Source organism: Amblyomma mixtum, chromosome 7 (assembly GCF_055824585.1).
Source record: "Amblyomma mixtum isolate Tamu chromosome 7, ASM5582458v1, whole genome shotgun sequence".
In the NCBI taxonomy this organism is placed as follows: Eukaryota; Metazoa; Arthropoda; class Arachnida; order Ixodida; family Ixodidae; genus Amblyomma; species Amblyomma mixtum.
Window position 1 is genome coordinate 106590365 of NC_143018.1, and position 12440 is coordinate 106602804.

The 12440-nt window shown below is 51.1% G+C and overlaps 2 protein-coding genes across 2 annotated transcripts in view; one reads left to right on the forward strand and one right to left on the reverse strand.

Moving 5' to 3' along the window:
• The window catches only part of LOC149337119 (uncharacterized), a 132744-nt gene that overhangs the window by 103356 nt on the left and 16948 nt on the right, over positions 1-12440 (forward strand). Inside the window, exon 15 of the mRNA XM_089554328.1 lies at positions 3486-3608. Coding sequence (XP_089410454.1) covers positions 3486-3608 — 123 coding nt within the window. The remainder of the gene's footprint in view (positions 1-3485; positions 3609-12440) is intronic.
• Positions 9544-10763, reverse strand: LOC149337121 (uncharacterized; the record flags this gene model as incomplete). Its single annotated transcript, XM_089553632.1, has 1 exon — positions 9544-10763. A coding segment is annotated over one exon (1170 nt), but the record flags the coding sequence as incomplete, so codon positions are not given.

Consider the following 12440-nt stretch of genomic DNA (forward strand, 5'->3'; position numbering starts at 1 on the left):
GCACTGGCTGGTGGCTGTTTCTATCACAGCCATTGGTTGGGATTGCGCGACCCATCTTGCCCTCCTCGCGCAGCTGGCGCTACCCTCCTCTGAACTCACCCGAGCTTCTTCCCATTGGCTGCAGCTTATTGCGCGGGGCGCTCCTCCGAACTTACCCGCGTTACTAGGGTAAGCGGCGTCGCTGCTGCTAGGCAACGACACAAAAAAGAAAGAACGAACGGCTGGCAAGATTCTTGGTCGGTGTTGGTGAGTGTATGAGTGCTCTCGCACCAATATCGGCACAGCCTGCACTCTTAAACAGGAAGGAGTAGAGAGGGAGGAAGCTGTCCCCTAGGTCATATCCTTTCATAAAAGGCCATTCGCTTAAGGACACCCTACTCCCTTTTTACTCTCATATTTCATGTTTACAGTGTACACAGCGCCCACTGCGGGTGGGTGAAGTAAAACTGTGTGGCGGCTTTAAGGAGGACTCCTTGTGTGGGCAGCATGGTAAGAATCATAGATCGTAGTGCGTTAGCATGTACAGCAGTTCTCAACAGTTGGCGAGGTGATGGAAGCAGTAAGAGAATGCGGCTATTTAGTGCAAGTAGTGACAGCTGACCCGGATAATGAGAGCGAAATAACTAGAAGAATAAGAATGGGGTGGAGCGCATATGGCTGGTTTTCTCCGATCGTGAACGGCAGTTTAACAATATCCCTGAAGAGAAAAGTATACAACAGCTGTATGCTACCGGTACTCACCTATGGGGCAGAAACGTGGAGGCTAACAAGGAGGGTTCAGCTTAGGTTAAGGACAACGCAGCGAGCTATGGAAATAAAAACTGATAGGTGTAACGCTATGAGATCGGAAGAGGGCGGAGTGGAGGAGGGAACAAACGCGGCTTAATGACGTCTTAGTCGAAATCAAGAGGAAGAAATGGGCTTGGGCAGGGCGTGTAATGTGAAGGCAAGATAAGCGCTGGTCCTTAAGGCTAACAGAGTGGATTCCAAGAGAAGGCAAGCTTAGCAGGGGGCGGCAGAAAGTTAGGTGGGCGGATGAGATTAAGATTAAGAAGTTTGCGGAGATACGGTGGCCGAAGCTGGTAAAGCAGAGGGTTAATAGGAGAGACAAGGCCTTTGCCCTGCAGTAGGCGTAGTCAAGCTGATTATGATGATGATGATGTGTGTCTGTGTTTGTACAAAGCCTGCTTTGTGGCAGGCTGCTCACCTGCCAGGAACTCGGAGGGGGGGGGGGGGGGGGGGGGGGGGGAGCTGCCTGCCCACCGTGTCAGGCGGCAGCTCAGTCATGAGAGGCTGCTCAGGAAGAGTAACTTGGATCGCAATGCACCCCAAGTCCCACAGATGGCAGCACCGGCCATGCAAGGGCAATGGCGCATATCTTAACTTGACCGTTGCACCACTGCACCAGAAGTGGTAGGAAGACTGCCAGGGGTCTACGAATGTAGAGAATGACCAAATCCGCACATACGGACATTAAACCATTATTGCTATTCTAACAAGTGCCACCTGTGAACACTGGATCTCCCTACCAGAAACGAAGTGAAAACCGTATTGCTAGAGCACCTTATTGGACCATTATTTTTTTTTATAAATTTCACGATTAATTGCCGTTTGTATATACGTGGCGGACACCTAATCGGATGCAGTCTTTCAATTTTTGAAGGTGTAATGTTAAAAACTAGGGAGGCAGGAAATCGGTGTGCTGGCGTTTGACAACGGCCGGTAGACGTTGACGTGTGCCTTTTGGGAAGAATTTGAAATCAGTTGCGTCCTAGATGAAGACTATTTGCGACAGTTCAATGGTAAAACTAGACGCTTAATTTTCTGCACTACAGGTAATCAAGACCCAAAGATCGTCATGAGCTTGTGCAGAAACAAAGCTAGAATAAAGTGCCATCACTTACAAAAATTTCTTTTGAGACCCTATAGACGTTTCAATGCCATCGGGAAAGCCGGTTTTCTGCGCTGTGGGGAGAACGTGGGGGAGCTTAATCCTCGACTCTTCAGTGCACTACGAGCACAGCCCAGAGCTCGATATGGAGGCGCCCATCGAGCTCTCTTTAAAAGGCCTATAGATTATTGGCAAAGTAAGGTATTGCCAATAAACTCTATATATACATTTTCTATAGTCAATTCTTAAATTCATGGCCGTACACGGCTGTCTGTAGACCGTCGATAGACTATGAATAGACAAAAGGAATTACCTAAAGGATGCCAGTAAAGTCTATAAGACCTCTATAGAAACTCTATAGATGATTTCTATAAGGCCACTCTGTCACATTCGTTTTAAAGGGCCATATATACCTAATTCTAGTTGAATGTTTTCGTCTTCAAGTGATGCTTCAGGCATTGAAATGAATGGCTCACCACGTGGTATTCGCATGTGACGATTAAATAATTTATATTCAATTTCTTCTCATGCTGTTTCGGTTTCATCAACCGACCGATGACTGTGACGTGTAGATGGTCACGTGAGGAACTAAAAAACTGAAATATAATGACAACTAGTTTTATTTCACAACAGTTAATGCAGGCTGTCTCAATATTTCGAACGACCAAACACGACTTATCAGCAATTACATAGCCGTTTTTTCCATGCATCAGTTGACCTAAACATTAATTACACGTCACAGCCATCACCTGGCTGACGAACGAAGCCGAAAGAGCATCAAGAAGTTGAAATTTAATTATTTAGTGGTCGTAGGTGAATACCACGGGAATGTCCATGTATACTAACGTTTAACGCAGGTTTTGAAAAAAAAAAGTAAAAGTTTGGAGTCTATACTTCTTTAAAGCTTAAAAAAGTATCCCCACGTGCTACTTTAAACGTCAGTATGGGTGAGGCAAGATAACCGTTGGTCCTTAAGGGTAACGGAGTGGATTCCAAGAGAAAGGAAGCGTAGCAGGGGCGGCAGAAAGTTAGGTGGGCAGAGGAGATTAAGAAGTTTGCGGGGATACGGAGGCGGCAACTGGCGAAGGACAGGGTTAATTGGAGAGACGTGGGAGAGGCTTTTGCCCTGCAGTAAGTGTAGTCAAGCTAATGATGATGATGATGAATTAATTGCGCCTTGGCCTTAGTTATTACTTAAGCAGTAGATGGGAGGCATATAATGATAAAGGGCCTCTATGAGCCAATTCATATCGCTCAATTCGATTCTTATGATCCGTCCGTACGCCCGTCCGCCCGTCCGCCCATCCGCCCGTCCTTCCGTCCGTCCGTCAGCCCGTTCGTCCGCCCGGCCGGCCGGCCGGCCGGCCGGTAAATGCATAAAACGGAGTGTATTCAAACTGTAGTAGTCAAGTACCCTTCACTCATTAACAATGTAATTTTGAGAACAATGCATTCGTGTACAGTAGTTTGATATACTCAGCACGCCATTAACTTTGTTCTTCGCGCTGCTTATCCATGGCTATCGTGGCTGCATGAACTTGGACTTTTACCACATGGTGCATGACAACGATAATTTCTTGCTTGTTTTTGGCAGGTCTGTGGCTCCCGTGAAACCAACAACTTTATGTTCGACAACGCCACCAAAACCGAGTTTTCCATCCACACAAGTTTCCGCTACACGTACACCCACGACAATCCGCTTTCTTACCGAACTAAGGTGAGTTGTCTCAAGTCGAAATAGAGGACCTGTTAAATGATTAAGACGTATAGGGTCGCCAAACTCTAAATACAAATGCGCCTATGCGGGAGTAAAAAGGAGCAAGTTGTCCTTTAACGCACTCCCTTTTATAGAAAGGAGTGTGCTAGAGGACAGCTTACTGCCCGTTTAAAAAAAATTCACCGGGCACTTTGGCTCTCTAAAGTGAAGCAAGGTGAAGGCCTTTCTTGGCGCACTGTTTGCCATTGACTTCGAGACTGTTAGCGCTGTACTAGTGCTTCATTTGACTACACACTTTGACTACACATTACAACTACACACTTTGACTACCGACTTTGACTGCTACTTTAGCATGACTCTTTCTCTCTGCTTCGATAACCCATGGCTCTGTTCTCTGTTCGCAGTATTGAGGTATATAATGTGGTCAACCATGGACTCTTTACGCCCCCTGTCAGAGCAGACGACAAACTATTTTATTAGTTGTCGGCTGCTCCAGAAGAGGGCGTCAGGCATCCGTGGGTGACCTCATTACTTCGAATCCGCGCACTCTGACGTATTAACTATTTCGACCAACCGAAAAGCGTGACACCGCTGCTGACAAGCTTCTGCTGAGAACCTTCTATCGGCAACCTTCTGTCGACAACGATGAGGCATTAAAGACTTTCGCCTCAAAAAGCTTACACCTTTTTACTTCTTTGTTTTTAGAATGTGCAGGGTCAATCACACTTAGAGGGAACACGGCTCCTCGTGGATGCTCACACTCGGAGCCCTATTGCAACCAAGCCGGTAGCGAACTCGTGCAAAGGGGCAGATGACACGAAGCACCACGTCGAGGTCCCTCTTCTCGTGTGCCACTCTGCATTGATTCATGAACGGGTTAGATGCAGTGGCACTCCGCAGGTACAGTCGCGATCAATATGAAGGTGATCGCGCGAGCATCGACCGGCGGGCCTTTCAAGCTGCATAGCGGCCGATATCGGAACTGCGGCGATAAAGATTGCGTTGCCTTCTTCCCTCGTAGGCTCTTCCGGGCTACAACCGTCGCGCGCGACGCGGCGGCGGCGCCACCATCGCTGCATCACGTGATATGTGACGTCACGCCAGGGATGAGGCGGCGCGCGCCCGCCGTCGCGTCAGTCTCTGTGCCCGCAACCGCGCCAGCGTCTTTGCGCCGGGCGTGTATGTGGTCAAGATGCCTCCAAACGCTAAGGACATGCTTCGCATCCACTGGGCTTAACCTTGATAAGCCTCCAATTTTTTTCTGTGCTTGTTCTCTTTCATTGAAACCATGTGTCCGCGCCGTTTCCTCATATCGTGACCGATAATATAATCGGAATGAATTTGAAGGTTATCTCACGAAGGGCGACGAATCTTTAAGACAGCGTTTTCGCGTGGCACATTTTTACCACACAAATGCAGAATTATGACAGCTTCCTTCGCCCTTTGGCTGTTTAATGAAGCACTGCAGCACGGCAATGAAAATGCAGCGCAAGGCGGCTTTTTCTAGCATAGGTTGACGCTCGCACGATTAACTTCCAATTGATTGCGTCCGGTCTAACAGTATAAACAAGATTACGACATGTGCGTATCTGTCTGCTGACGCGTAAAAAAAAAACGCAATTTGGTACTTGCTTGAAGGGAGTGACAGCAGCTCAAGGAACAGCGAAAAGAGAGAGGGAATCTAGTCTGATGTTCCCCTCACCACGGAAGGTGATGACGTAACGTGGCGCTGCTCCTTGCCTCGGTCGCCGCTCGAGCGATCACCTTCACATTGATCGACACTGTACGTGGCCACGCGGAGCCGTGTTCCCTCCTAGTGTGATTGACCCTGTGCATTCATCCGTGGCGCAGATACCTAGGCGCCTCCGTAAATACGAAGCCGCGGCTTGAATATGTCTTAGTACGCAGCCTTGATTTTAACCCGCGATCATACCAATTGCCGCGAACTGAGGAGTCATTTAAGTAGTAAAATTCGGTTGCGCACGATGCTGTGCAGATGTTGCACGTATATTGATGTTGCACTATCAATACACTCAATCTTGCATTTTAATGTAATGACGTCCATAAAATTCTTCGACAATCAATTGCTTAAACTAGCTGCCCTTAAATGCGCGGCAAACGTTCAGATTGCAAACGTGTTGTTTTTTTTTTCGGGAGGTGTGCCGTTTGCGCTGCCTTGAAATGTGGCTGCACACTCTGAAAAAAGAGCGCCGCTCAAGTGCGTTCAAAGCAGACCGATAGAACCGGATGAACAAAATGTTTAGAAAGTTCTGTTTTACATAATATTGTCACGTAAATGTAGGCACACAAGAAGTAGTCACTGAGGGATGCTGACAGCAGCTCACAGCAGCTCAATCGAACCACTGCCGGCCAACGGCGCACAGATCACACTTCGTCCTCTTCGCGCTCCGTGCACGAGCCCAGCACTGTCTTCTTCGTTGTCCACTGACACAACTCCCGGCGGCGAAAGCATCGTCCCGATGCTAAGTGGAAGACGGAGCAGGTGCACGGTATGGCTTGAGGCGATCCACGTGAACAACGTCAGTGGTAGGGGGGGTGGATGACGACGGAGGGTCGAGGGGGGCGCATAAGTCACATCGGTCACCTGACGGAGCACGCGATAAGGGCCCTTATACTGATGTAGGAGTTTTTCTGAAAGGCCGACACGGCGAGAGGGATACCAAACGAGGACGAGTGATCCTGGCGTGTAGTGGACTGGGCGATGTCGGCGGTCGTAAACTGACTTCTGGTAGGCCTGGGAGGCGGTGAGACGGTCGCGGGCGATTTCGCGGGCCGAGGTTGCTTGAGCGATGGCGTCACGTGCGTACTCCGTGGTCGAGGCCGAAGAAAGCGGCAGGAGTGTATCCAGTGGCAACGCAGGATGCCGGCCATACAAAAGATAGAAAGGCGAATAGCCCGTGGTGTCATGCCGCGATGAATTATAAGCAAATGTTACATAGGGCAAGGCAATGTCCCAATCACGATGGTCGGGTGCGACGTACATGGATAGCATGTCAGTGAGGGTCCTATTCAGGCGATCGGTAAGCCCGTTCGTTTGAGGATGGTACGCTGTAGTGAGTTTATGCTGCGTGGAACAGGACCGGAGTATGTCGTCAACTACCCGGGACAAAAAGTAGCGGCCGCGGTCCGTCAGCAATTGGCGTGGGGCACCGTGATGAAGGATGACATTTTGCAACAGGAAATCGGCGACATCGGTGGCGCAACTGGTTGGTAAGGCACGTGTGATAGCGTACCGAGTGGCGTAGTCAGTCGCGACGGCGATCCAACGGTTGCCGGAACTGGACGTAGGAAAAGGTCCGAGGAGGTCTAGTCCGACACGATGAAAGGGTTCCAGAGGTACGTCGATAGGCTGCAGAAGGCCGGCAGGCAAAGTGGAGGGCCGCTTCCTTCGTTGACAGAGGTCACAGCTGGCAACGTAACGGCGAACACTACGGTAAAGGCCGGGCCAAAAGAAGCAGCGTCGGACCCGATCGTACGTGCGGGAGACACCGAGGTGTCCCGCGGTGGGCAGGTCGTGTAGTTCCGCGAGGACAGACGAGCGGAGACGCTGAGGAACGACGAGCAGGAGCGGAGGGCCGTCAGGGCGAAGGTTGCGGCGGTAGAGGATGTCATCTTGAAGGACAAAGAGTTGGAGCGAAGGATCGGGGTGGGCACAGGTGAGGCGGTCAATAAGGGGACGCAAGGAGGAATCTTGCCGTTGCTCGGCCGCGATGTTAAGCAGATCAGAGATAGCGAATAAGCACGGGCCGAGGTCATTGTCTCCAGGATCTGGCGGCTCCACAGGGTGACGAGACAGGCAGTCAGCGTCTTGATGTAGGCGCCCGGACTTGTAAACAACGGTGTAAGAGTACTCTTGCAGGCGCAATGCCCAACGACCAAGCCGGCCTGTGGGGTCCTTCAGCGAAGAAAGCCAGCAAAGAGCGTGGTGGTCCGTCACAACTGAGAAAAGGCGGCCAAACAGGTAGGGTCGAAATTTAGCGACCGCCCAAACAAGGGCGAGGCACTCGCGCTCCGTTATGGAGTAATTGCGCTCGGCGGTGGAAAGAAGACGGCTGGCGTACGCAATGACACGGTCTTGACCTTGGTGACTTTGGGCGAGCACAGCGCCGATACCATATCCGCTGGCGTCTGTGCGAACTTCAGTGGGTGCCGACGGGTCGAAATGGGCCAATATAGGAGGGGAAGTGAGCAATTGGATTAAGGAAGAAAAGGCCTCTCCTTGGGCAGGGCCCCAGGTAAAAGGGCTGTCTTTCTTAAGGAGGTCGGTGAGGGGACGTGCGATGCCAGCAAAATTTTTGATGAAACGTCGGAAATAAGAGCACAGGCTTACAAAGCTGCGTACGTCCCTGGACGATTGCGGAAGAGGGAAGTCTTTGACAGCTTGAACTTTAGCAGGGTCCGGGCGGACACCCGAGGCATCGACCAGATGTCCAAGGATGGTCAGTTGGCGACGAGCGAATTGGCATTTCGACGAGTTGAGCTGCAGCCCGGCTTTACGGAAGACAGAAAGAATGCTCGTCAGTCGTTCGAGGTGCGTGGAAAATGAGGGCGAAAAAACCACGACGTCGTCTAGGTAACATAGGCATGTAACCCATTTAAATCCTCGAAGCAAGCAGTCCATCATTCTCTCGAAGGTAGCTGGCGCATTGCAGAGACCGAACGCCATAACTTTGAACTGATATAAGCCGTCTGGTGTGACGAATGCAGTCTTTTCACGGTCTTGGTCATCCACAGCAATTTGCCAATAGCCGGATCGAAGGTCGATGGAAGAGAAAAATTTGGCTCCGTGAAGGCAATCCAAAGCGTCGTCAATTCTGGGGAGAGGATACACGTCCTTTTTCGTGATGCGGTTAAGGTGCCGGTAATCAACGCAAAAGCGCCAGCTCCCGTCTTTCTTTTTAACTAGAACAACTGGTGAGGCCCAAGGACTCGACGATGGCTCTATAATGTCTTTGGTAAGCATTTTGTCCACCTCCTGCTGAATGATGTTCCGTTCTGTACTGGAGACCCTATACGGACGTCTGTGGATAGGAGCGGCGTCACCGGTGTTAATGCGATGCGTAACCACAGAGGTCCGAGCCAAAGGGCGGTTGTCGAAGTCAAAGATGTCGTGAAATGAGGAAAGAAAACACCTGAGGTCGTGAGTTTGTGCTGGTAAGAGGTCAGGGGCAATCATTTTTGCGTATTGGTCAGATGGTGGTACGTCGGACGCGGAGCATTTCGGCGAGGGAGGTTCACAGCCGGTGACAGCTGACACAACGCAGTCGGAAGCAGGGCACAGCGTGGCGAGCGACATGCCTTGGGGAAGCGGCTGAACGTGCGATGAAAAGTTGAGGATCGGAAGGGACACTCTATTGGCAAACATAGTGACCACTGTATGTGCGAGGGCAACACTCCGTGTGAGAGTTACATCAAGGGCTGGAGTAACGGTGTATTGGCCATCGGGAACTGGTGGGACGGAAGAGAATGATACGTAAGTGACGGCTTCGGGGTTCAGGCGGACAAAATCCACGGTACATAGGCGATGGACAACTGGAGCCGGTGGATCCTCGTTAAAAGGTAGGGCGAGCTGAACGACACTTGTGGCGCAATCAATGAGGGCAGAATGTTCGGAAAGAAAGTCAAGACCAAGGATGAGGTCATGAGGGCAGTGTTCGAGGACAGTGAAGAGAACCGAAGTATGGCGGCCGGCGATTGACACACGGGCTGTGCACATTCCAACGACAGCGGAAGTACCGCCATCGGCGAGACGAACAACAGCGGAGTGGGCAGGAGTGAGCACTTTCCTTAGGCGACGGCGTAGAGAGGCATTCATAACGGAGACGTGCGCTCCCGTGTCGATGAGAGCGGTAACAGGGATCACGTCCACGTCTACGCTAAGTATATTCGGTCGGGCTTGTAGAGTCAGAGGAGGATTTCCAAGGTCGGTCGTCGGAGCAGCATCACCTCCAGACGCTGCAGCCATCAGTTTTCCGAACGGGATCGAGCATACGGGCCAGGAGATGATGGGCGTCGAGTTTGGGGCGACGGAGATCGACGACGGTAAGGAGACGACGAGCGGTTAGTTGGAGGGGCCTGAGCGTCGGAGCTTGCGAGCTGTGGTTCATGGGGCGACGACGAGCGGCGGGGATAGAAAGAATCAGGATAGCGGCGGTAGGTCGATGACGGACGGCTTCGGCAGTGTCGGGAGATGTGACCAACTCGGGAGCAGTTAAAACAGATGGGCCTGTCGTCAGGTGTTCTCCACTCATCCGGGTTGCGGCTGCGGCGAGTGTGGTACGGATGTCGGGCACCGAGCACGGGAGACATATTGCGAGCATCTGGGCAACTAATGGAGCATACAGGTCGGATCCCGAGATTGGCGAATTCTTGTCGGACAACAGCCTGTATAAGGGATACTGCAGGGGTACTGTCCGGTACCGATAATTGGGAAATTGTGGGAGACACTGCCTCTAGTTCTCGGCGTACAAGTCGTGTCAGGCTGTCGGATGTTGGCAGGGAGCACGGTTGGGATGAGTCTACGCAGGACGACGTTGCCGCCGTGTTCGGTAACCGCGTGAACTGAGGGGAAATACGGCGGCTTTTCGCTTGTTCAAAGCGGCGGCATTCTTTTAAGATGGCGTCAACCGTTCCACAGTCCTTGTACACCAGCAAGTTAAAGGCGTCGTCTGCAATTCCTTTGAGAACGTGACCTACTTTGTCACTCTCTGACATGGCGGAATCAACTTTCATGCAGAGGGCTAAAATGTCCTGAATATAAGACACATATGACTCTGTTGAGGATTGTGCGCGGCATGCAAGCTCCTTCTTTGCAGCCAGCTGACGTCCGAATGGCTTACCGAACAATTCGGTGAGCTTCTGCTTGCACAGGTCCCAACTGGTCAGTTCTTCCTCGTGTGTCTCGAACCAGACCCTTGCAGTGCCCGTCAAGTAGAAAATGACGTTGGCCAACTTCATCGTGGGATCCCACCGGTTGTGTGTGCTCACACGCTCGTACAGCGAGAGCCAGTCTTCAACGTCCACGCCATCGGTACCGCAGAATGTGCCCGGGTCTCGAGGGTGGGCTAGGACGACAGTTGGCGTGGCAGGCGCGTCGGTAGCTATCTCGACGGATCGGCTCGTCGGCTCGTCGGGTCAGCGGCATGGCGGCTCGTACCCCGCACCTCCACCAAGAGATGTTACGTAAATGTAGGCACACAAGAAGTAGTCACTGAGGGATGCTGACAGCAGCTCACAGCAGCTCAATCGAACCACTGCCGGCCAACGGCGCACAGATCACACTTCGTCCTCTTCGCGCTCCGTGCACGAGCCCAGCACTGTCTTCTTCGTTGTCCACTGACAATATTTCCGTTTTTCTTCTTTTTTTTTGCGCCCGTACATGAATGAAACTCTTCTTTCCTTTGAGTGATATTTGCGCACGGTAGCTGCGAAAACAACAACATTCGGAGGACACTGAGGCTCCGCATTAAGTCTATGACGCAGCAGAGTTAAGCGGCTTTGGGTTCTGTTTGCATGCATATTCTCTTCGCAGACACAGCCTTTGTAATTTTCTTCATTTTGTTGCGAAAGCAACAGTGCGCGAGTCGCTGAGCCATTTCGGAGCCAAGGAAAGGTCATACTGCTCATGCGCGAGGAGCAGTGACGTCACACGGCGCACAGCTGGAGCTCCGTCGCTGCGTGGGTGACTCAGAGGTGCCGCCGCCGCGCTCGCCAGTTGCGCATGCGCAGTAGCGGAGCATAGCTAGCGCGCCGGGGCCGCCGCCGCTGCCGCGCGCTCTCCGTCGGCTCTCTCTCTCCTCTTTGCTTTCGCAGTCATCCAGGTTTAACGCGATCTAAACACCTGCTAATTTTTCTTGTTATTTTCTCTAGTCTTTATTCTATATTTCCTTACCTTTTGCTATTTATGCGGTATTAGGTGGTCGCTTAACACCCATAAACTATAGAGCACTCAACGAACGCTCCTCAGTGGTGAAGGGGTAGCGCGCCAGGTTCACGACCCAAAGGGGCAGCGATTCGAGTCCCGGCTTGACCATTGTTCGGTTCAGCGTGATAACGTTTCTATCTTCAGAGGCACTACGTGATGGTGGCGGAATGACGTCAGGACCCTGTAAGGCAATCAGGAATTGAAAGACGACGTCATCAATGTTGAACTGTGTGATCGTTGGTGGTCGTTCGAATTACTTCCGCGAGGCCATATTGTTGAGGCGTCACAAACCTCTCGACCAATCCGGATTTTCTCGACAAGCTAAAGGCACTGGGCTCTCCGATGACCGATGCGCTTAATCTGTCTCGTTATACCTTCATTTTGTTATTATTGCGAAAGCATTATACTTGTCTATGTCCGCGGTTTCGTGTCCGCTGAAAGTGGACGCAAAAGGTGTCCTTGGACATGTAATGCCCCTCTGCTAAAGTTTTAACCAGAGGCTGGCAGTGCTCCAAATAAATAAATATATGCGCACAGTAGTTGCATTCAGGCTAACTTGCACACTGCATACGAATCCTCTATCGGGTCAAACACACTGAGTGGAACAAGCCAGGCTGCAGTACAAGCTGCTAACAACCGTCATAATTACAAAATCACATTTTTCAAATAGCTAAGGTTATATATTTTAAATTATTAGTGAGTTATTCAAAATAGCACACAGCAGTGGTTTTACATTTGTGATAGAAAAAAAATATTGGCCAAGAGAAGGCGCAAAAAGGACGATCACGAGAGAAGAGACAGGATGGGACGAGCGTTTCCCTAGCAGTGCACAGTAGTTGTCACTGTAATATGTAAACAGGCTTCCTCCCCCTGCTGACAGTTATTGC